We start from the raw sequence: 22,692 nt of genomic DNA on the forward strand, positions 1-22,692 counted from the left end.
GGAGGGGAAGTCAGGATGTTCCTCCATCGCGGAGCCAAATGGAAAAGAGTCAATTCAAAATGCCAAGAGCATCTTTGGTGATCAGGTACAATGAGTGGGGAAAAAAAGCTTGGCTGGACGTAACGTATTTGTGGACCGGAAATAATTGCACAGAAAAGAATCAAGAGCTAGTGGAATGCATACGTGCTGATATTAAGGGTTTCGGAAATGATGCCAAAATTATCCTATTAGGTGACATGAATTCCCACATACAAGATTTAGATGGCAATACCGACAACAACGGGAAGTCAATTTTAGACCTTTGTGAGCAACATAATCTCGTTGTCGCGAATACAGAGCCTTAGTGTGAAAGGAACATCACGTGGGAAGTGGGAAACCGACAATCAACCATTGATTAATGTCTGATGACAGAAGGAATTCAGGATAAGTTGAGAGAAATGGTCATTGATGAGGAAGGGTGTAGCAGCATAGGGAGTGACCATAAACGCATAATTTTGAAAATGGAATATGTAGGTGGGAAAGAGAAAAAGAGTGCAAAATGGCCAGTCCGAATTTGAACGCTGAACAAACAGCAAATACAGCCACTAGAGTCGAGGAAAAACTTGGCAAATGGCCAAATAAAGAGTGGGAATATAGTGAGCTTTTAAGTGTAATAACGACAGAAATATGGAAAGAGAAACATGAAAGAGAAACGAAAAGCGGGTGGAACAGGGTGATACGAGAAGCCATCGCCGAACGACAGAAAGCATCCCCAGAGCACATGCTGGCAAAGAAGGCGCAGCTGCCGCAGGATGAAGTAAGCAGTAAATGGGAAATATACCGAAAGAAAAAGTCTATGGTTCAAATACTGGTGCGAGAAAAGATAAAATGTGAAAGTGAACGTTGGTTGTCAGAAGTACGTGAGAAAAAGAAGGCCGCGCTTATTTTACTTTGGAACCACATAAAATTATTAGGCAGGAAGTCAACAACAATACAACATATCCTGGAGGAAGATGGAAACAAACTGGAAGGCGAAGCGGCACTAAATTACATCCGAAAAGTAACCGCCGAATTTTCCCAAGGCAGTGATCAGATTGTATTTGAAAAAAAAAAAAACATGAGAGAACCAGATGTAAAAGGAGCTGGTGCTGACAAATTTCAACTGGCAGAAAGCCGAAGAGAAAATTCCTAAGCGCACAGCCACAGGGCAAGACGAGGTTCCCGTTAGGCTGATTAATGAACTAGGACCAAAAAGTAAGGAAGCTCTGGTGAAAGCAGTGAAAAAACTTTAAAAGATAGAATCATACCAGAGAGTTGGCGACAAAGTATAATGAATTTAATTTATAAAGGTAAGCGCCGACGTTGCGTAAATCCTGAGCTTCGAGAGCGAAAAGCGAAAGGGTAGCGCCAACGGAGGGAAGCCGCTACCGCCGAGGACCGAGGACGGGAAGCGCAAGTCAAGTACCGGTGGAGGCAAGCTAACCCCTACTTTCAAGATAAGGCAACTTAAGCCAAGTGCCAGCAGAGGCAAGCGAACCCCAAACTTTAAGAGTAGGAGTCTGAGGCGTCGGCGCAGATTCCTTCCGTGGAGGGTGCCGATGGACGGTTCATGACAATTTCTCCACAGCTGCCAGGTGTGTGATGGACTGGGGTTTCATCACAACCTCACTCAACTAAAGAGTGTGCGCAATCCGGAACCGAAGCTCCGATCTAGCAAAAACGATGATAACGAGACAAAAGACTTTCGTGAAAATCGCGCTAAACACGAGGTCAAACTTGCGAAAACGACCACCAGCTTCGCTGTGTTGACAGCTTTCACTGCGGGAAACTGGCTTAGCGTTTTTTTCTTATTTTATACTCATTTCATACGCTCATCACATGCGCCACCTCCTCCCCATTGACTATGCCGTTATGTGCCCAATTATGCACGCACTACGCCACACCTTTGGTCAGTCATATGGCTTCGACGTGACATATAGTATGGCGCAGTCATTAAGCCCGCCATTAGTTAGCCAAAACCGTGTATCCGCCGCAACCGTGGCGAAACCCAAACAAAAATTTACAAAATTTTCTTTTTAAAGCAATTAATTTACTTTGTTTACAGGAACAGCGCTGAGAAATTTAATGTCAAGCCGAGCATTTCTTTACGAGTATTTACTCTTCGCGTCATCGGCCATTTTTGGTACCCTCTTTCGGTCACGCCGATGAATTTTCACGTAATGGGGCATATAATACTTTCTCATTAAAAATTGACTGTTTGTAGCACTGATGACATGAGATTACTCAGCAGCGAGAACACAGTGGCATGACAGCGATATGATACGGTTCCAGCACAAGCTGAGGTGAAATGCAGACCAATGCAGAGAAACGAGGTTTACCCATTCCCAAATAGGATGACACCTTTACAAAATATATTTGGGAGGAATGGTGTGGAAGGGTGTAAATTTGGTTCCTCGTTACAATCAGCTCACCTGTTCGTATCGGATACAGTCCAGTCATGAGTGCTGCCCTAGAAGGAGTGCAGGCCGGTTGTGCGTGGAAGTTGTTAAGTATTACGCCGTCTGCTGCCAGGGCGTCCATGTTTGGCGTGGGTATCTGAGGAGACCCGTGAAAGCTGACGTCGTCCCAACCCTGCAACGTGCACATATGAGTAAGCTCGTGAACAGAAGCGCGTATCGAAAAATCTTCGGGATCGGCCCACGCATGGGGAGAGCTTAACGCCTGCCTCACCTCCGCACCGTACGCCAGATCGTATGCCTTTTCTGTTAAATCTTCTCAAAATTAAGTATTAAAACTGTGAAACAATAACGGAAAACTGAACAAATGTGTAGATTTTTTTTTTTTTTTTGCGTGACTGTGCCACGATTGGCCCACGAAAGAGGCCGCGCTTTTACGAGAAAGCTCGCCTTCGTGCATAGCGTTCGCCGCCAGCGTTTCCCATTAAATATTACGTTTAGATAAGCTGCAGTTGCCGGGAAGCGTGGGAAACAGTCAGGGATCTTTGAATACTATTGCGTTCCACTCTTAAAGCCGAAGCTTAAAAGTCTTTATTTTTTTCTTTGCAGGACACTTACTGGATGTATTTTAATTGCAGTGAAGCAAATTTTATGTAAGCGCTTTCATTTCGTTTAGCAGATACCATTCTGTTACATTTCCGAATCACCGTGGCCGAAATTAGTAAACAATGCTGACACAGAAGCATTTGCTTTTTTCATTCGGTTACACATGCTCGTAGCACCCCCACATTGCTCGAATTTCTGGAATGAGAGGCCTTTAATCTCTGTATGCATGCCCCTGCAAGTACAAAATAATGTGGAGTGGTAACAATATGCATCCGTAACGTGTACACAACGATCGAGCTTACCATATCGTCGGCTAGGATGAACACAATGTGAGGCTGCCTCCTGAAACATTGCGATGCTGACAGGAGGGAAAGCAGCAGACACAAACAAGGCAGCATGGCTGTCATTGTGCTGTAAAAGAGGGAAAAGGGGTTGTCTTATCAAGCCATTCGCAGCATCGGAATCAAATTCGTCGATCCGATTCTGTATCTTGATGTTTGCTCCGACCCCCAGTCGGAATGTTATGTCACTAAGTGCTTCCTCACGACTAACACACCGAGCAACGCCCAGTCTGTACACAGCCTGTTTCTAGGGTCCGCTATTTCTAACTCGCAAGTTCATTTTTGCGGGTTAGAAGGAGAAGTAATATATGAAGATAATAACTTTTTAATAGTCTTTGTTTCAACATTATTCGTTGCGGTTCCCCGTAAGGCCCTGTACCCTAAAAGAATCGTAAAAATGCTCGAATTCTTTGTTCTCGCTTCCTCCCGCCCCCTTCTTTTCTTTCTTTTCACTCTCACTTTCTTTTTATTTGAGATTTTAGTGGTTGTAGAAATGGCTCTACACAGGGAGGACAGTGCGCGAACGCTATTGAACTGCCACGGGAAATAATTATACGGCATTGTCACGTTCTAGTGACTTTGAAGAATACAGTATAGCAAAGCTGTATCACGAAACTAACTTATCGAGCCGCTATGTAGCCACAAAGCAGGCTACACTAAAGCACAACGATGGCGACGAGCACAGGTAGCGATTTTCGAAATCTGATCATCGGGTCAAGCGCGTCCGCTTTATAGATGAGTCGTCGAATGTCCCAGCGTAATCGCTGGTGCCCGCGTGCCTTCCAGACAGTATACTACAGAATACTACATCGTGTACACAATCTCATCATAAAAAGTTAAGCGAGAAGATACGCAACAGATGGAATCAACGATAACAGTCGAGTAGTTCCAAGTCATCTGGGCGCGTCTTGTGCCAAGCGGTAGCTTTCAGTTGTCAGCGGGTGAAATTCAGTCCCCAAAAGGAGGATAAACAAGTACACGTATCAATATACAGATACTAGTCGAGGCTTCGCGCATCGCGGCCAACGCGCTTTCCACGTACCTGCTTTGCGCGCCGAGCGTGCGAATTGAGTGTTCTCGCAACGTTAGCATCACGTGGCCAGGTCCACCAGCGGACCGACATCTGGCTAACAGCCGTGTGCCATGCGCACATGATGGCATATGCTCGGTGCCACCAGCTGCGTTTCACTAGTTCAACGTTCTGTGTTTGCAAGTATAAATCCTTTCAACATTGTGTGGCTATGAAGGGAAAGCTGCGGGAGCGTGGCTGTTGCACATCTGCTACCGCGCCAAGTAGTGCGGCAGCGTTTGACAGTGCTTTTGGTTGGTCGGAACAGACACTGAATCGACGCAGCTTCCACATGCGAGGGTTTCAAGTTTCCCCAGACGCGAAAGAAAAAAGCTGCCAAACAAGTAAACGTTTACACTCAGTAGCGTATTGTGTCTTAACTGTTCCTAATAAGGTGTTTATGTTCTGTCTCCCCAGCCTAAACTATTATGGATTGAAACACGGGACTCTTTTCAGAAGCGCTCTCACTTGTGCGCGCTTTCCCTTCATAGCCACAGAAAGTTAGCCGCAAGTATAGAACGAGCAGAAGAAAAAAAGCTTGTAGCCTGCAGTCTGGCCTAGTATTCAAAAGTATGCCGGCAACTGATCCACCCTGATCACAGCCTTTTGGCGTTAGGGCAGATACAGGATTCTTTGAAGCTTATTGTTCTTAAAGCTTTTTCAAAACGTTTTTAAAGCTCTCTTTAGCATTGTTACAATATTGAAAAAGCGTATACTCTTCAGAAGCCAAACTTTTCACTTTGTACCAGTAAATAAATGAAAGCAATAAGTTTATTACATCTGCATCAACATTGTAAATGTGAATCAGAGATTAAACTGAAGAGATGAATAAAGGCGAAGGCAGGGAGGTTAACCAGGTTGTAATAATCGGTTTGCTAACCTGCGGTAGCGGGGGGGGGGGGGGGGGTCAAAGGGAGGTAACCGACAAACTAGTTAAGATGAGTTTTCACGCTGTAGGACGGGACAGAACTACAAAGTACCAAAATGTTTGGTCGCGAATGTAACTCTGCATAGGGAGAGCATTCTGCCCAGGAAATACATGCGACTCAAAGCACAGCGACAGCGTCGAGCACAGTCGTCGATGCACCCGCAGTTATAGGCTAGTGGCTGTGACATTGCGCTGCTAGGCTCGAATTCACAAGTTCAACCTCGGGCCCAGCTGCCGCATTTCGATGGGGACGAAATGCTAAAGCGCCTGTGCATTTAGAGATAGGTGCACGTTAAAAGGGCGCAGGGAGTCAAAATAATGCGGAGTCCCTCATTACGTCGTGCCTCATAATGAGATCGTGGTTCTGGCACGTGAACTCCAGAATTTAATTAAACAGTCGCCCAAATGTCACCTGCGGGTTGGTTGCGGCGCCGGCTATTTATGTATGACTCATCGTACTCATCGCACTAATTAGCTTCAGGTGCACGTTCAAAAAGCGCAGGCGGTCCCAATGACCGGAGTCCCCCCCTACGGCGTGCCTCATAATCAGGTCGTGGTTTTAGCGCGTAAAATCCTATAATTACATTTTTTTCTTTGTTGTAGGTTGGAGTGCTTGAGAGCCTGCCAAGGTGGCGACTTGTAGAAACTTCAAGTGATGCTACAACGACAGGAAATCCGCGCCGAAAACAAGAGTTTACTGCAAGACACGCAACGTTCCGCTGTGTTTTACATCGAAGAACTGTTTCGCCGCATGGCGCACACAACTATAGTGCTTGCAGGGACATTTTTGTAGTGGAATAACCATCAATGAAAAAGTTAGATTTTTTCGGAGATGGTGCCTATATGATGGTAATATATTTGTATAGCTCATAACATTTGTAACATTTCTTTCTTAGTATATACAAGCGTGTCCATACATATATGTACTGACGGGTTGGTGTCAACAACCACTTCAAGCGCGGCATTCGCAATACCGAATATGAAGATCAGTAAGCGTTTCCATCTCGACCACCAAACTTCATTAACGGCAGCAGAGATTCTTGCCATTCGGGAGGCAATTCGTTATACATCGGTGAAGCTGCATCAGACTTGGACTACGTTTTGCGATTTCAAGCCGGCACTTCGTGTGATCGGTTCTACACTTTAACGAGGACCTTACTATGTCCTTGCTCAAGAGGTGCTCGTATCAAAAGGTTGCCCTAACAGCTGGTCATTGCATAAGGTTTCAGTGGATTCCGGGACACTGGCTTACATGGAAATGAGCTCGCCGACGTGGAGGCAAAGATGACCCACATTAATGCCGCACCAGAGTCTATCCCATTTTCACGGCTAGACAATAATGCCCTAGTGTATAGACATCTGCGTGATAATACTGCACTATATTCGGCCTCTCAAGGTCATCATCCTCACCGCCTTCATGAACTCGACCCAAAGATGAAACTACTGGTACCACCCACAATGAAAATGCAAGCTTGTTGCTCAGATTACGATTAGGTGTGGCTTTCACCCGGCGCTACCGGCATCTGACCGGCCGGTACGATAGTCCGAATTGTAAGGAATGCGGTTTTCTGAGACGACAGAGCAAGTCTTGTGCATCTGGCCATGACTTGACGTACAGATAAAATCTCTGACAGGCATCTTGTCAAAATTTGTTATTGCACCATTGACTGAAAATGTTCTATTGTTACCTTCGCCGCATCCACGTCATCAGCCTGATAGTCTGAAGGCTCGCAGCAAATTTTTGTATGATAGCGGACCGGATAAGAGACTGAGTCGTGGAGCGTGCAAGATTTTTCACTACCATCTGCATCCTTATAATCAACGTACTCTCTATTCTTTCTTTCTAAACCCATTCCCCTACCTTCAACGCCGAGTAGCAGGTCAAAACATTGATTTGGGTGGATGATGATGATGATGCATAGGTTTGTTTGTTTGTTTGTTTGTGTTTGTGTGTGTGGGGGGGGGGGTGCAAGGGCCAAGGAACGCCAAGAAATGGTCTGGGAGCGTCGATGATATGGTGAGTTACAACAGTCAGATGTATCGAGGCTGCATAAAATATGCGCGGTAAGGTACGTAAAATATACAAGTACTAAATTAATGTCAAACAGAAATAATGTGAGCGATGACCATATAAGATATTCTAAAATGAAAGAACGCAAAAAAAATGTCGATTTCAGCAGCACTGCCACCTCGCTAAGAGCCTTGAGCACGAGGGTCTGGAGGCACGTGCCCTACTAAACACTAACCTCGCAGCAAAGCCCTCCAGATAAAGGGAGGGCTACGAACCTCAGGCCACAACATGCAACACAACATCATTTAAAAGTTATCCACTGCCTTGGTTTCAAATAGAGGTTCGGGGCCAAGAAACAGCGTCGAACGTAAGGGGATACGTTGTTTGTATGCCAAAGGAAAGTGCCGTCTTCGCTCTTCTGTGTCCCGGCACTCCAGCAAAACCTGAAGTGCGGTAAGCCTTTCGCCACATCTGCTAGCGCCAGTTAAAATGTATGAATGTCTAGCATATGTATGCCCTATTTGGAGGCAGCGAAACAGAACTTAAGATTGTCGTGACTTTGTTAATGATGGCCAGTTCCCTAGAACTGGCTCAATTAGATGGAGCTTATTCAATGTGCTCTCATCCCACACGTGTTGCCAATAGTTGCAGAGCTTATTGTCTAAGAATGGCTTCAAGTCTGTGGCAGGATAGAGAACGGTCAGATTTCTAGGTTTTGTTGCTATCGTAGTTGCTATTTTATCTGCAAGCTCGTTACCCTCTATACACCTGTGCCCAGGCACCCGACATATTACAACCGGTTGGTTGGATGTATACGTTTCGGAGAGCAATGAATAAAGGGTGTATAGTACGTGATTTCTGTCTTTTCGTAGCGATTGTGAAGTTTTGACGACACTTAAGGAATTTGCGAATATAATGGCCTTTGGAAGCTTTGTTTTTCTAATGTGTTTAGTCACCGACAGTAATGCATAAACATCTCTCGGGAAGATGCTGGTTTCAGGGTGTAGAACATCGGATTCCGAGAACGATGGGCCGACAGCGGCATAAGAGAGGATGGGTTGCGACTTTGAAGCATCTGTAAAACTCTGAACAGCTGTACTTAGGCTGAGGCTGCACTCGAGTTTCAACTGTTACTACAGTTGAAACTTGATTTAACGAAGTGATGACCGGGCTCCAATTATTTCGTTAAATCTGCAAGTTCGTCAAATCGAGAAATAAATTTTACGACCCTCCGAAATCTAAAATTGTAACCGCGACACGCAAAAGCTACCGCAGCATCGTATATTTGCCGCTAATCCAGCGATCTGTTGCTGCATAAACCATGCCATAACAAACGCAACCACCGCCACCCCTACCAAAGCGGCGTGGAGTCCGCTTTTTCGTCTATGGGCGTGGCGTGCATCCTCGTCAAAATGAAGCTAGGGCCGTGACTACAGCGCCTAGATGTTTTAAAGCGTGAGCTTAGAGCGCACGCGCGAAGAAAAACCGGTCTGCGTCAAAATGAGAAAGGAATCACCGCTTTCTTCTACTCATTTGTTTCAGGAATACCTTCGTGAAATCGAGTTCGGCCATGTTAGGTTCGTTAATTCGGGTTGATGACATTGAACCCGGTCGGTACCTGCCCGATAATTTGAATTTCTTCGCTATATCGGAACTTCGTAAAATCGTGTTTCGTTAGATCAATTTTAAACTGCATTTTCTTTTCTTTTTTCCATGCTGGGCACGACCTCGAATATGCGGCGTGTTCCCTATCACAGTTTACACAGTGGGGAGAATTCTCGCAAGATTCAGAAGTGTGTTCATGGGTACTGCATTTCGTACAATTTCGGCAGCCTCGGCAGTTCTGTGAACTGTGGCCGAAATTCTGGCATTTGAAACATCTGAGGGCATATGGCACGTATGGCCTAACACGGAGCTTGATGTACCCGGCCTCGATAGACTCGGTCAGAATGCCTGAACCGAATGTAAGCATCAAGTACTTGGTCTGCATTTCCTTGCTGTCACGCATCTTAATTCGTTTAACGCTGATGAAGTTCTGCTCCCTATAACCCTTGAGGAGTTCAGCTTAACGTAGCTCCAACGGATCATCATCTGAGAACTCGATGGGGGGTATTCATGATAAGGTGTGGGGTTACTGTCACTTGTGCATCCCCAAATGATACTAGATTGGGCAGTATGTCATACTGTTTCTGGTCACGGAGTTCCATAAGGAGATTGCCGCTTGCTATCCTCGATGTTTCATAACCTGTACCAAAGACTTCGGTAATAGACTTTGAAACAGAGAGTGGTGAAATTTTTCACACTGGCTTGTCTGGTGTTTCAGAATGAATCACATGAAAAGGGGAAATATTATGTTTGGCGACCAAAAAACTGGAGGACTTCACCGGTAAGCCCTCTTTTCTAAGGGCGATCAGGGAGTGGGGGAAATGAACTAGCCATAAATGAACATCATTAAAATTACCCGACGGCAGGATTCGAACACAGGGACTCTAGTAAAGAAGCCCTATATTGAAACCATTAAGCCACAGATGCATGTACCGACAAGCGAATGAAACGCACTTATGAATTTATCGAGGGCATGCCAGTGCTTTGAGACGCTTGGTGCGTTTCGATTTGGGCACATAGACAAGCTCAATCGTTGCAATTAATAGCAATTATACGCGTTCCCGGCGTCTTCTGCACTTCGAAGAATAAAGATTGCGCTGAAATGTACGACAATAAGATTTATATAGCGTAATATACAAAGCCACAAGAATGTCTGAAGCCATAAGCACGAAGATCAGACAAATCCATGTACTTCCCATCATTCAGGACAACGACTGCAGCGCCAGAGTTCCCTCTAGTAATTTTTGTAGGAAACTCTATGCGTAAGACGTTACGTTTCTACCAGAAAAGTCACCTTCATGCATAGCGTTCGCCGCCAGCGTTCCCCCCGATAAACATTACAGTTACATAAGTTGCAGTTGCCTGGAAGTGTAAGAAGCTGTCAGGGATCTTTGAATGCTATCGCGTTCCACTCTTAAAGGCGAAGCTTAAGGGTCCTTCAAATTTCTTATTTACGTCAGTGTCGCTACGTAAAGGCTCTTGAAATTTGCCAAGATCAGGCTTTAGCTTCCTTTTAAACAAAGCGTTGTCCATTTTTACTGATAAAAATGGACTAGGCCCGCGTATTCAAAATACGCACATGGCGTCGCGACGTGCTCGCACAGCAACCGAAAAGGTCCGTCACCGCCCGACTTTTGTGTTTGCGTCTTGACTGGCTTCCCAGAAGCGTCGCAATTGAACCCCTCGGACGGTTCCATGATACAGTGACGGCAGCACAATATAACAAGCACAGGGACGTATAATGGGCATCACAGGCACTCGGCTGAGTTCTAGCTATACGCAGATGCAACATATCAGCGTGATGCAGCAGGCAAATTCCTTCTCCCTGGCAACTACCAGGCATCTCACAACGCTGGCGCGATGCGCAGCAGCTCGACGGTACCCGAGATGAGACTACCAGGAAACTGTCGGCGTTTGTCAGCTCCCCGTGAAATATGAGATAATGTTAGCATCATGTTCACTGCCCACTCTACTTACCAGTGCATGTATAAATGGTAGTTGAACAGGAACGCTGGTGCCTGTTTACAATGTCACAAAGTCGCGCCGCTTGAATATAAGCGATAGTTTGTTCTAGTTCCGCCACCGAGGCGACTGAACTAAGCATTGGCGGCGATAGCGATCTGAAGAAAGGAAAGACGCTTGATTGTGTGGTGCGTTTCATTCGCTTCGCAGTTTTCGCAGCCGAACACACTCCGCGTCTCTGAAGACCCACACTCTAACCCTCCGTACACGGGCCGAGCTTGCACTTTCGAGCCTTACAACGTCGACGCCTCGATATCGCAGTAGAATGGCCGCACACCCCAGGTCACCGAGCGATTCGGTCAAACAGACGACATGACTTACACTGCAATCGATCGATCTAAAAGCGTGTGCAAAGTGCTGCACCTGCCTGTGGGGCACCGCGTTTTGCACTTCACCGGCAGAAAGTGTGCAATTTCTTTTTTATCGGCTTCGCGAACCCCTCAAGAATAAAACAGTGATAGTGGTTACGTATAACCATCGGATGATGTTCCGGAATACTTGCCTGAGTCGCTGCCATTGCGTGTGCGCAATGGCTTTTGCGTGTTTTCAAGGCGTCAAGCAGTTCAGTACCTTTGTGCTTCGTCGTTCCGCGCACCGTGAAACACTGGACATTTTGGGGGTGCAATGGCCGGGTGTCTCAAAGCGAATGCAACAGCCTAAGCAATGCTGCGGCTTCGACCAGCGAAGAGAACACTGAAACATTAGTGACTGGAGTTGTTCACCGGATGCATAGCAGAATTTTATACTGTCACTTGTGCCCGGATTGCTTAAGGCGTATAATTGTGATTATTATTGCACACAATAGCTGCAACTGCCATCCACCATTCAATGGGATTGAACAATCACAAGAGGTAGTATGGCAACTGACCACTGCCAAGAAATTGACTTGGACTCGTTTGTAAGGTGAGCTGAACCTTCCTGCAATCTCGAGCGCCTTTGGGATGTAACTCTGTGAACCATTACCACTTCCCGTAGAAATAACAAAGACCAATTTTGCTCTGAACTCCTTTCAAGCGAGCAAATCCGTGTGCTGCATTTTATTTTCTTCTTGGAAACGGGGAGGGGGGTCGGACAAGAGATATTTGCGAAAACTATACTTATTTCATCACCTGGATCCCGGAAATACTAAATAAATGTTCAGCAGCATGCTGCACTCTTGTAACACGTGAAGGCGAAAGTCTGCTGCATACTTGGTAACGAGCCGTCTCACATCATCGCGGTGCTGCTTTCGCAGTTCGGCTCCTTCGGCTCGTTTTCGACGCTTAGCTGCGGCTTCGCGCGCTCGTATAGCGGGGTTAGACTCGCGCCAACGAATTTTCGACGTACGTTGCATCCTCTCAGCACGATACTGAAACGTATTCTGTTCTGCGTGTTGTATGGGTGATTTCAATTAATCTATGCACTGTTCGCTTCACTTTGCTCTGTGCTTGTAGCCTCTGCATTACGAAACCGATGAGCCATTGCTTGCTTTTTTCCTTGGATATGAGCCATTGGTGATGATGGCAGTTTTTGTACCATGGGACCAGATGACGCGTCTATTCTTCAAGGCCATTGGGTGTTATGAACCACTTAAGGCTTTCTACCTGTGCTTGAAAGCAGCTTTCAACCGGTTATTTCGGGGACACATGATCCTAGCTTGGAATCTCGCACTTACCGAGAGCACACAGGGATCCGGCGAGGCCCGTAAACGTCCTTTCAAGCTCCAGACATGCGTTGTGGCAACGATGCAGCATCACATACAGCACTGGGGTGACTACGAAGTGCACCAACGCAACGATTCAGGGAAAACACCGCTGTGTTAGGTCGGCAAATGCCTTCTTATACCAGACTTTCGTTAGATATGTTGTCTGTGAAAACATCGCAGGAAGCCAGAAGAAAAAAAAACATAACAAAAGCCACCCCTAGGTCGCAGATTGCGCTAAAGGTTAGCTGAATGTGTCATCCATGGTCGTCGGCAGCAGCGCATGCGCATCGATCAAACTTCCGCGTGGGCTATGCGCGCCGAGATTAATTAGAGCGCAATGCGCTGCAAGACGAGCTTATTATGGAGCCCTCTTGCTGCTCTGTAGGGGCATGTGCCGTGGTTCCGGTGTATTTATATATATATTTGGGGTTTTACGTGCCAAAACCACTTTCTGATTATGAGGCACGCCGTAGTGGAGGACTCCGGAAATTTCGACCACCTGGGGTTCTTTAACGTGCACCTAAATCTAAGCACACGGGTGTTTTCGCATTTCGCCCCCATCGAAATGCGGCCGCCGTGGCCGGGATTCGATCCCGCGACCTCGTGCTCAGCAGCCCAACACCATAGCCACTGAGCAACCACGGCGGGTCCGGTGTATTTCAAAAGGGTGGTATATCACCTGTTGCCTCTTATCAATGCTTTATTTACGCTACCTAGCGCAAGGTACGTTTCTAGCTTGCTCTTTTTGTAGGTTAAAGTGTCATACAGGTGCCAAAAATAACTGGCGATAGCTTTGCGTATGCCAAAGCGGCGCGTTATCTATGACGAACGTCGTAGTTGGTGATCTTGGATTAATTTTGAACGCATCTGGGTTTTTAAATTTCGCTTTCATAAAAGACTTTTCTTGCTGTATCAGAGGGTTGAACACGTCACTTACTGCTAAGTTGCGGAACATTACGCTTATTGAGCAGCCGCACCTGATGCCGCATTAGTATGGCCACAGTATATATAAACATGAGTGCTATAAAATCGGTCTAGAAGGTGGGAAAGAGCTGCAACTATATTAAATGCTTGCAAGCTTTTATTTGAAACTTGTCATTAATATATTTAACAGACACCAGGCTATATTGTATAGTCGACGTTGACAGCCCAGGAAACGAAATTGAAGCAACCTGCACCAACTAAATATGTCAAAATTACGAACCTTATTGGGAGGATCACCATCTTCGATTGTTCAAGCAAATTCTTCGCAAGGCATTTTTGATAACACCGCTTCTAATGAACGTGTATTTGTTGATGGACGAGCGTGAATACTCGAGAGTATCGATAATTGTAATATTCCAATTTGAATCTAACATTTGCGTGTCGAACTGTATTACTCTATTCGAAAGTTCAAAATCACTTCCCTCGAGTATTGTGGTCTGAACCAGCACCCCGCCTCCCCCCCCCCCTGGTGGCGTAGTCGCTGTGGTGTTGCGCTGCTAAGCCCGAGGGGGGCGGGATCGAATCCCGGCCATGGCGGCCGCATTTCGATGGAGGCGAAATGCTAAAAAATTGACAATCACCTAATTATCCTTACGTTATTTGAATGCGAAAGCATTATGACTTAATCACTTGCCTACGTCCATGATACGTGACATCATACATTGTCACCTGTCCTTCGCAGCCCTACCTTCATCCACATTACTTTTGTACCAACCTTAATTGACATTAACCCGCTCTCACCTCGCAGCTGGTTGTGACGTCTGCAATGACGCATGCACTGGGCACACTCTTAGTCACTCAGAACCGTGCAGTAGCTTTGGCGACCCGGGTTTAATTCCCACCCAGACCCAAACGTGCCAAATTTCATTTTCTAAGCCATTAATTTACTTTGTTTACAGGAACCTCTGTGAGGAATTTGAGGTCAATCTGAGCATTTCTGACGTGTTTCTATTCTCTGCGCCATCAGCGATATTTTCCTAACAATCACGTGATCACGCCGGAGTTTCGGTCTCGTGGGACATATAATACTTTCGCATTAAAACGTGCCTTTGCCGTTCATTAAGTGCACGTTATTAAAGAGCACTCAATTGGGCAAAATTAATGTGGAGCCCCTACGGCATCCCTCATAATCATATCGTGCTAGACGCATGTAAAAACCCAGAATTTACATTTTGTTCTGAACCAAGATATACAGGGTTAAAATTATTAAAGTGATGCTCTTAAAGACCATGCATAAACTGTTGCCGTCTATTGTGTACCGGCCGCTTCATACGTGAGCTGTTACGCCAAGGCCAAATCAAGTTCAACAGAGCAATATTCGCGCTAGTTGGTTCGTTCTAGTTTATTTTGAAATTACGTTTCTGTTTTGTCACTTGGTGTCGCGATTTCAGGTCATCGCTTTCCTTTAAAAAAGTCTAATGAATTACTTCGCACTTCATGCAGTTTCAGTCCAACCTTAAGATGTTACAATTGCAGAATGCATCAATTTTCCATCGAGCAAGCACTTATTTAACAAGACAATGATGCAGTCTAATAATTTATTTTTTTTTCAAGGTGCCCTCTGCTGGTTTTACCAACAATGTCTCGGTGTGGGGATGCCTCTAGAGTTAATATTTTCATTGACACTGGTCACACTTTTGTTAAGCTTGCCATTTATGTTGGGTAATGACACAATGAATGTTCTTTTTTTTATTTTTGTACAGTTTCTGTTCTAGACAGCCGAAGCAGTCGCATTAGACTTACGCTATAAAGCATGAGATGGAAAGAACGCATGTACCCAGAAAACCAAGTTTCCAAGCCATTAATTGCTGCCACAGTAATAGGATTTATACCAGTACAACAACAGTGCGAAAAGTCTATGGATGAAAAAATTAAGCGATGTTTAAAATGAAAAAAAAAGAAGTCAAACACACAGAAAGGCAATACCAAACATCGAAAAAGTATTTCGTCATCAATCCATGCAGTCAATATCAGGTTCCTTGATGTAAGTATAGAGACAGAACCTTGCCAACTTTGCCGTATAGCGTTATTTTCTTAATTTGCTTACACATTTGTTAAAATAACAATGCATGATAAAGCTGTGACATCCTCGACTAAACGCGAGTGCTACATGCCGCAATGCCTCATGGAACACCGGTAGTGTTTTGACGTCACAGTTTACGAGGCAGTCCTAATATTCGGTCAGCAAAGATGCAAGCGAAAAGAAAGAAACTGGGCCCGCGTTTCGACGGGGGCGAAAGGAAGGTTGCTGGTATACTTCGATTATCTGCCCGTTGAAGAAGCCCAGGTGGTCAAAATTACTCCGATGTTTCCCACTACGGCGTGCCTCATAATTGGACCGCGACTTTTGGCACTGACTGCCCCATAATTTATTTTCTGAAGCAAAAAATCGCAGCTTGTCTTCTCTATCAATGTGAGCTACCAGCAAAGCTGTAAACCGACGAAGCACACCATCGAGTGTAACAGATCACTTATTAACGCGAAGCATTAGGAGCTCCATGTCGAAGAAAATCCGCTGTCGGTGTCCCTCGTCCATAGTCGACCGCCTTGTTAGTAAATATCATACCGAACCACTCATAACCCACCACGCAGGCTCTCTGTGTAGCGCAGATACGTTACTGACGTAGCTGAATTTATTGAAGCAAAATGCGTCAGATAAATCGTAAAGTACGATTTGCACACAACCCACAGACATGATAGCGTCGGATTGTAATTTGAATATACGAGAAAAGATAATTCTGTTACGCGTAAACTCAAACATGAAACCCTTTTCCAACGTTCCTAGCATTCATAGAGCGTCGCACCCGGTTCGTTGCAACACCATCCAGATGGCGCTCGCCTCCGCACATCCGCAGCCCACGCCAGAGGTCATGTTTCTACTTGAAAGGTCGCCTTCGTGCATAGCGCTCACCGCCAGCGTTTCCCGCTAAACATTGCGGTTATGTAGTCTGTAGTTGGCAGGAAACATGAGAAGAAGTTGAAGATCTTTGAATGATTTCGCGTTTCACTCGTAAAGGTGAAGCTTAAGCATCCTCCGGATATTCTTGACGAACATCTACCACTTTGACAGTATCTATCTTCCTAGCCGCCTACGTTTTGGTGCTCTCATGGCTGTTTCGTTAACTTGGTATGTACCAAAATTGACGTAGTAGGACGAGAGTGTATTACGAACATAAATCAGAAGTCATGGAGTCAATGCCGTGACATGCGTGTCATGTAGGTCATGAAACAGTCACCTACATCTTGGTATGTACCAAAAAATTGCATACTCAGACAAGAGTGAATGACGAACATAAATGACAGCTCATGACATGAATGTCAAGTGGGTCATGAAACAGCCGTCTACGTCTTGGCATGCACCAAAATTTGCATAGTATGAAGAGTGTATGACCAACATAAATGATAGGTCATGACGTGCGCGTCATGAAGGTCATGAAACAGCCGCCTACGTCTTGCTGCTCTCATGGTCGTTTCGTTAACTTGGTATGTACCAAAATTGGCATAATATGACAAGAGCGTTTAACGAACATAATATATCAACGTCGTGACATGTGCGTAACGTAGGTCATGAAGCAGCGGCCTACGTTTTGGTGCTCTCATGGTTGTTTCGTTAAGTTGGTATCTACCAAAATTGACGTAGTACGACGAGAGTGTATTACGAACATAAATCAGAAGTCGTGGAGTGAATGTCGCGACATGCGTGTCATGTAGGTCATGAAACAGCCGCCTACGTCTTGGCATGCACCAAAATTGGCATAGTATGACAAGAGTGTATGACAAACATTAATAACAGGTCATGACGTGCGCGTCATGAAGGTCATGAAACAGCCGCCTACGTCTTGCTGCTCTCATGGTCGTTTCGTTAACTTGGTATGTACCAAAATTGGCATAGTATGACAAGAGCGTTTAACGAACATAATATGTCAATGTCGTGACATGTGCGTAATGTAGGTCATGAAGCAGCGGCCTACGTCATGGTGCTTTCATGGTCGTTTCGTTAATTTGCTATGTATCAAAATTGGCATATATAGTCAAGAGTTCGACGAAAATTCGTCTGGTCAGGTAACATGATGATTGAAGAAATTGCGGTCACTGACCAAGTCAAGCTGAAAATAACACAGAGACGTTTGATCAAGGAACCCGTACGGGTCCCGAAACGTCTCTGTTATTTTCACCTTGACTTGGTCAGTGACCGCAATTTCTTCAATCAAAATTGGCATTGACAAGAGTTAATGACAAACATAAATGACAGGTCACGATATGAATGTCAGAACATGTGTGGCATGTAGATCATGAAACAGCCGCCTGTGTTTGGGTGCGCTCCTGGTCGTTTCGTTAACTTGGTAGAAATCGATTCCCACAGGGCGTGGAATCTGCGGGCTTTATTTGGCTTTCATCTTTTTCTTAGGGAGGGGGGGGGGGGGGCTTTTCGTTTGCGCGTCTGTGGAATGCTCTGCGAACACATTAGCCACTCAACTTGTCGAGGTGTCCAAATTGAAACGTGCGAAGCGTCTGAACTTGCAGGCAAGAAATTCACAATGCAGCTTGTCGATGCATGCGTCCGTGGTGTGGCGTAGTCCGTTCTGTAGAAAAATAGTTAATAGTTAATAGTACAGAAATTAAAGGGCTTAAGGTAGCATCGTGTGAAGTGCGTGTTGTCGCTTATGCTGATGACGTTCTCCTATTTGCTGCTGAGAGGGAGAGTGTTAGCTAGGTTTTGCGAGAAAAGCGGCAGTCAAGTCGTTAAGCAAAACAATATTATTCTCTGGCATGGCCATTGGAATGCCACGCCCGGTGTACTTGAACATATCCAGTGGCTCACGACACCTAGCACTTACCTGGGGGTTCCTTTGGATATGTATCGTGAGAACGAGTCAATCTGGCTCGGAAAAAACGGAATAAATGCGTGCCATGGCTGAAGCATGGGGTGGCCGTGAATTGTCGATTTTTTGACGTGCCACTATTTGTAATGCTTTTATGCCTGCAAAAAGTATGCATCTTCTGCAGCCAATGTATTGCACAGGTAAGCGCTTTGAAAGATTTCACCGCATCTTTGCCACGTTTAACTGGTTCTCTACGTGGGAGCGAACATCAAGGACAAATTTGTTTCGTCGAGTAAAAAGTGGGGGTCTATCGTTGGGTGACTTGTTTCTTCAGCAAGTTGTATCCTGTTTGATATTGATAAGAGACGAAAGAGTCGCTTTTCTGTGTTGTTTTTTTAAAGCATGTTAACTGTTGCTATGCCTGATTTTTTTTTCACTGGCCCCCGTTACACAATTTTACGGTTCTTGCGCGAGGTTGTGACGTCGAATCGGTTCTATCCAATGTAAAACATCCGGCAGATCCCAAGCCCTGTGGGAATCGATGTTATGCGAAGCAGTGTGCGGGGAGCCTACCAAGTTAACGAAACGACCATGAGAGCACAAAGACGTAGGTGACTGTTGCAAGACATAGATGACATGCATCTTGTGAGATTTATGTGATGACCTATCAGTTAGGTTGGTCGTACACACTTGTCATACTATGCCAATGTTGGTATATAAGTATGTACCAAGTTAACGAAACGACCATGAGAAAATCAAGACATAGGCGGCTGTTTCATGACAATCATGTCATGACCTATCATTTGTGTTCGTTCTATACTCTTGTGATACTAGGCCCTGTTTGGTACATACCAAGTTAACCAAACGACAGCGAGAGCACCAAGATGTAGGTCGCTAGATAAATGCTGTCAAACTGGCAAAAGTTCGCCAAGAAATGCTTCTCATGTAAAACATGATTTGAGAAGTTACCACACGGAACACACGAGGCGAAGAAAGCGATAACACGAAGCGGTACTAACCGCTGATGGTTTAATGCAACTAACACCTAGCTTATATAGATCATACACACGTGAGCACCCGAAAACCAGCGGAAAGAAAACAATAAAAAATACAGAGCGACCTTCAACAGGTGTGCGACACGAATGCTAAGATAAACGCTGAAGACTACTGAGGCACTGAACACGTGTGTATCACATGGAAAGAAACAAAAGTTCTTCCTGAGAAAGAGCAACGGAAGGCGAGCTAACGCAATCACCATCATTCAAGCATCACTGCCTCTACAGTCTCTATTTCCAGCCGATCATTTTTTCTGCCGATAATATCAGTCTTTGATATTATGCGAATGTCAATGCACCTGTCCATTTCTTTAATATAGCATCTGCCGCACTTAATTGGAATCTTATAAATCACACGTGTGGCAGATGCTATATAGGACAAAGTAGTAGGCACATTAACATTCACTTGCGTGAGCATGAGCGTTCCCTGTGTTCTGTTGGAGGGTTGAACTTAGCTATTTATTGCCGTAGCTGCTTGGCATACACTCCTTCGTTATAAAAGAACTAGATTATCGTCAGACAAAATGGTCATTTGGAAAAAGAGATTGTAGAAGCAGTGGCCATGCGACGCTTTAAAGATGTTGATTACGTTAGCTCGCCGTCAGTTGGTGTTTCTGAGAAAGAACTTTCGTTTCTTTTCATGTGATACACATGTGTGTCTGATCTATATAAGTTTGGCGTTCTTTTCATTAAATCATCAGTTGTGAGTACTGCTTCGTGTTGGTCCCTTTCTACGTGTCGTTTATTCCTTGCGGTAACTTCCCATATCATGAATCACCAAATGGCGTACACCCCCACTCTGCTATATTGTTTCAAAAAATGAATTAGTAGGGAAATGTAGCTGCAGTTGCCGCTGAAGCGTATATCAAAGTGTCAGCCAGTAAACCCCATTCTTACAAAATTTATTGATACTAGGTGAGGCTTGTTACGTTGTAATCTGCTCAAGACATTTCAATGCCAATGTAATTACGTAATTGTTATCACTGCTGCCTGCGATATAACAGCTCCACGTTGTCTATGACGCTCATCGCCAAAACTGTAGCACTCTACCCTCTCCAATTTTTTTTCAAGTGTTTTCTCTATAAATGTGATAGCCAGCATCCGTAAGCTCCTGTTGATTTTCCGTTTTCCACTTTTTCTTTTACAATTAATACCCCCCCCCCCCATTTCACTATGCCTGGTAGGAGCATCGCGTGCATTCGAGGATAAGACTTTAACAATTGGAAGCTAAAATATTATGGAGCTTCACCACCTTCAGCATCACAAACGCACCGACTCACACAGGTACAATCTCCTGCAGCATGCGACGTAGCGAATTTAGTTGTAGGTGGCATAAGACATATTATGTAGTCCGGTAGATAGTCTCACGTTCGCTAAACTTCATGCAGAAGTTTCTTCTGCAGGCGCGTGGTTCCCCCTATACAATAATTGCCAGTGGTGATGATGATGTCTTCGCAGCTGCGTGAGCAGTGAAAATGAAATAGTGTTTCCAAAAAATGCACCTATTGTAAACGATGTGAGCGAGCTTCATTTTCTGTCTGAAATGACCACTGCTATGGCGAAAGGTACAGCGCTAAAAAGGTTTCGTTAGTTCTTCCTGTTTTGTGCGCAGAACCATCGTTTTCCATTTGCTCCAGGTGTGTTATCTGTGTACCCGCTGCGAATGCCATCCGCCTACAGTTGTGCACTTGGCTCCCACCAGCGCTCGCCGCCTACCAGCTGGCTGTGAGCCTGCTTTCTTTTCTTCTTTTATTTCACGTCGAGTTCTTGCAGACGTAAATGAACGCTACTTTGTCATTCCTCTAATATTGGTTTGCAGTCAAATTAAAGAATTCGGCAGGGACCATTGACGATGATTGTCAATGCAAGCGAATAAAATGAACGAATAAAATGAACAAATGAACGAATAAAACGAATGAACGAATGAACGAACGAACATTTTTCATGGTTAGTTTGCCAAATCGACCCGCCATTAAAGCGGCTGAAAAAGTCAAAGAAAGCTATTTGCTTTAAAACACTTGTCATTTCGCTAACTTTAGCTCGGCCACGGCATCTGTTAACTTCGTATAGAAGTCACATGACTAAAGCCGAGCCCGTCGGTTCACATAATCCTTATCGTGAATTGCGAAATCGTATCCATGGTCAGAAAAGTTGTCTGGCATTGAAAAAGCCAGAAACAATACGCTTCTCAACCAGATGCGCCGAAGTGCTGTGGCCGCATTTACAAAGCTTTTAGTTTGTACGAGATGTGTGTGTGTGTGTGTGTGTGTGTGTTTGTGTTTGTGTGTGTGTGTGTGTGTGTGTGTTTGTGTTTGTGTGTGTGTGCGCGCGCGCGCATATGGGGAGGGTGGGCGTGTGCATGTGTGTGTACGCGTGCGTGCGTGAGATATAGTCCACAAGCACAAAACCTGTTTCCAATCTCGCCCATCTGTAGTTTCATATGTGCACTGCGTGCTTTTTTGCGGGTAGTGCGTCAAAAACGAGGAGATTGGACAAGGGTGGCGAACCCAGCCGCTTGGAATTACTTATGCCACCTTCCGTCTACACCTATTAAAGAGAGAATCCGTACGTCATGCAAGTACTGAAGAGATAAATGTTCGATGCAGTTAAGGTTTCGAGATCTCACTCGGGACAACTTGCATGTTTTGCATACATCTTGGTTGGCCACAAAGAAATAATAAAAATGATGTCTAAATTGCAGCCAATATGTTATTCAGCTATCTCATTCTTGTTTGTCGCGTTTAGAAGTATTCTTTATCGCTTTTGTGGCAGCGAGTCCATTCATCCGTACTTTAGCTCAAATGTTAAATACTACAGTATGCGTCAGTCCTAATATTTAAAAAAACATTTCACGTTTCTTTTATTTCCACGTACACTCGAAAGAGATCGTGATCCCTCCATCATTTGAACACTGCAATAATGTCGCGGTGAACTAGCTTGAATTAATCAAAGCAAGGCGCAGAAGACCAGGACTGAAGATGAAGCCCAAACGACTCTGGCGCCGGTCCTGTCGGTCCTGTTTTATCTTGAATCCTGGTCTTCTGAGCCTTGCCTTTACTAATTCAAGAATGAACCAACTAGCCCAAGCAAGAGTTTTACTTGAACTAGTTTGCCGTCAGCCAAGAAGTA

General features: G+C 45.0%; 1 protein-coding gene across 1 annotated transcript in view; it reads right to left on the reverse strand.

The window, feature by feature from the left end:
• LOC135906970 (arylsulfatase B-like) overlaps positions 1 to 12,838 on the reverse strand; it is a 35,490-nt gene extending 22,652 nt beyond the window's left edge. The window contains exons 1-3 of the mRNA XM_065438611.2: positions 12,672 to 12,838; positions 3,344 to 3,452; positions 2,451 to 2,610 (exon numbers count right to left, since the gene is read on the reverse strand). Of these exons, the coding sequence (XP_065294683.1) occupies positions 2,451 to 2,610; positions 3,344 to 3,448 (265 nt within the window). The 5' untranslated portion in view covers positions 3,449 to 3,452; positions 12,672 to 12,838. The remainder of the gene's footprint in view (positions 1 to 2,450; positions 2,611 to 3,343; positions 3,453 to 12,671) is intronic.
• Positions 12,839 to 22,692: the final 9,854 nt, after the last annotated feature.

This window comes from Dermacentor albipictus, chromosome 1 (assembly GCF_038994185.2).
Source record: "Dermacentor albipictus isolate Rhodes 1998 colony chromosome 1, USDA_Dalb.pri_finalv2, whole genome shotgun sequence".
Lineage (NCBI taxonomy): Eukaryota > Metazoa > Arthropoda > Arachnida > Ixodida > Ixodidae > Dermacentor > Dermacentor albipictus.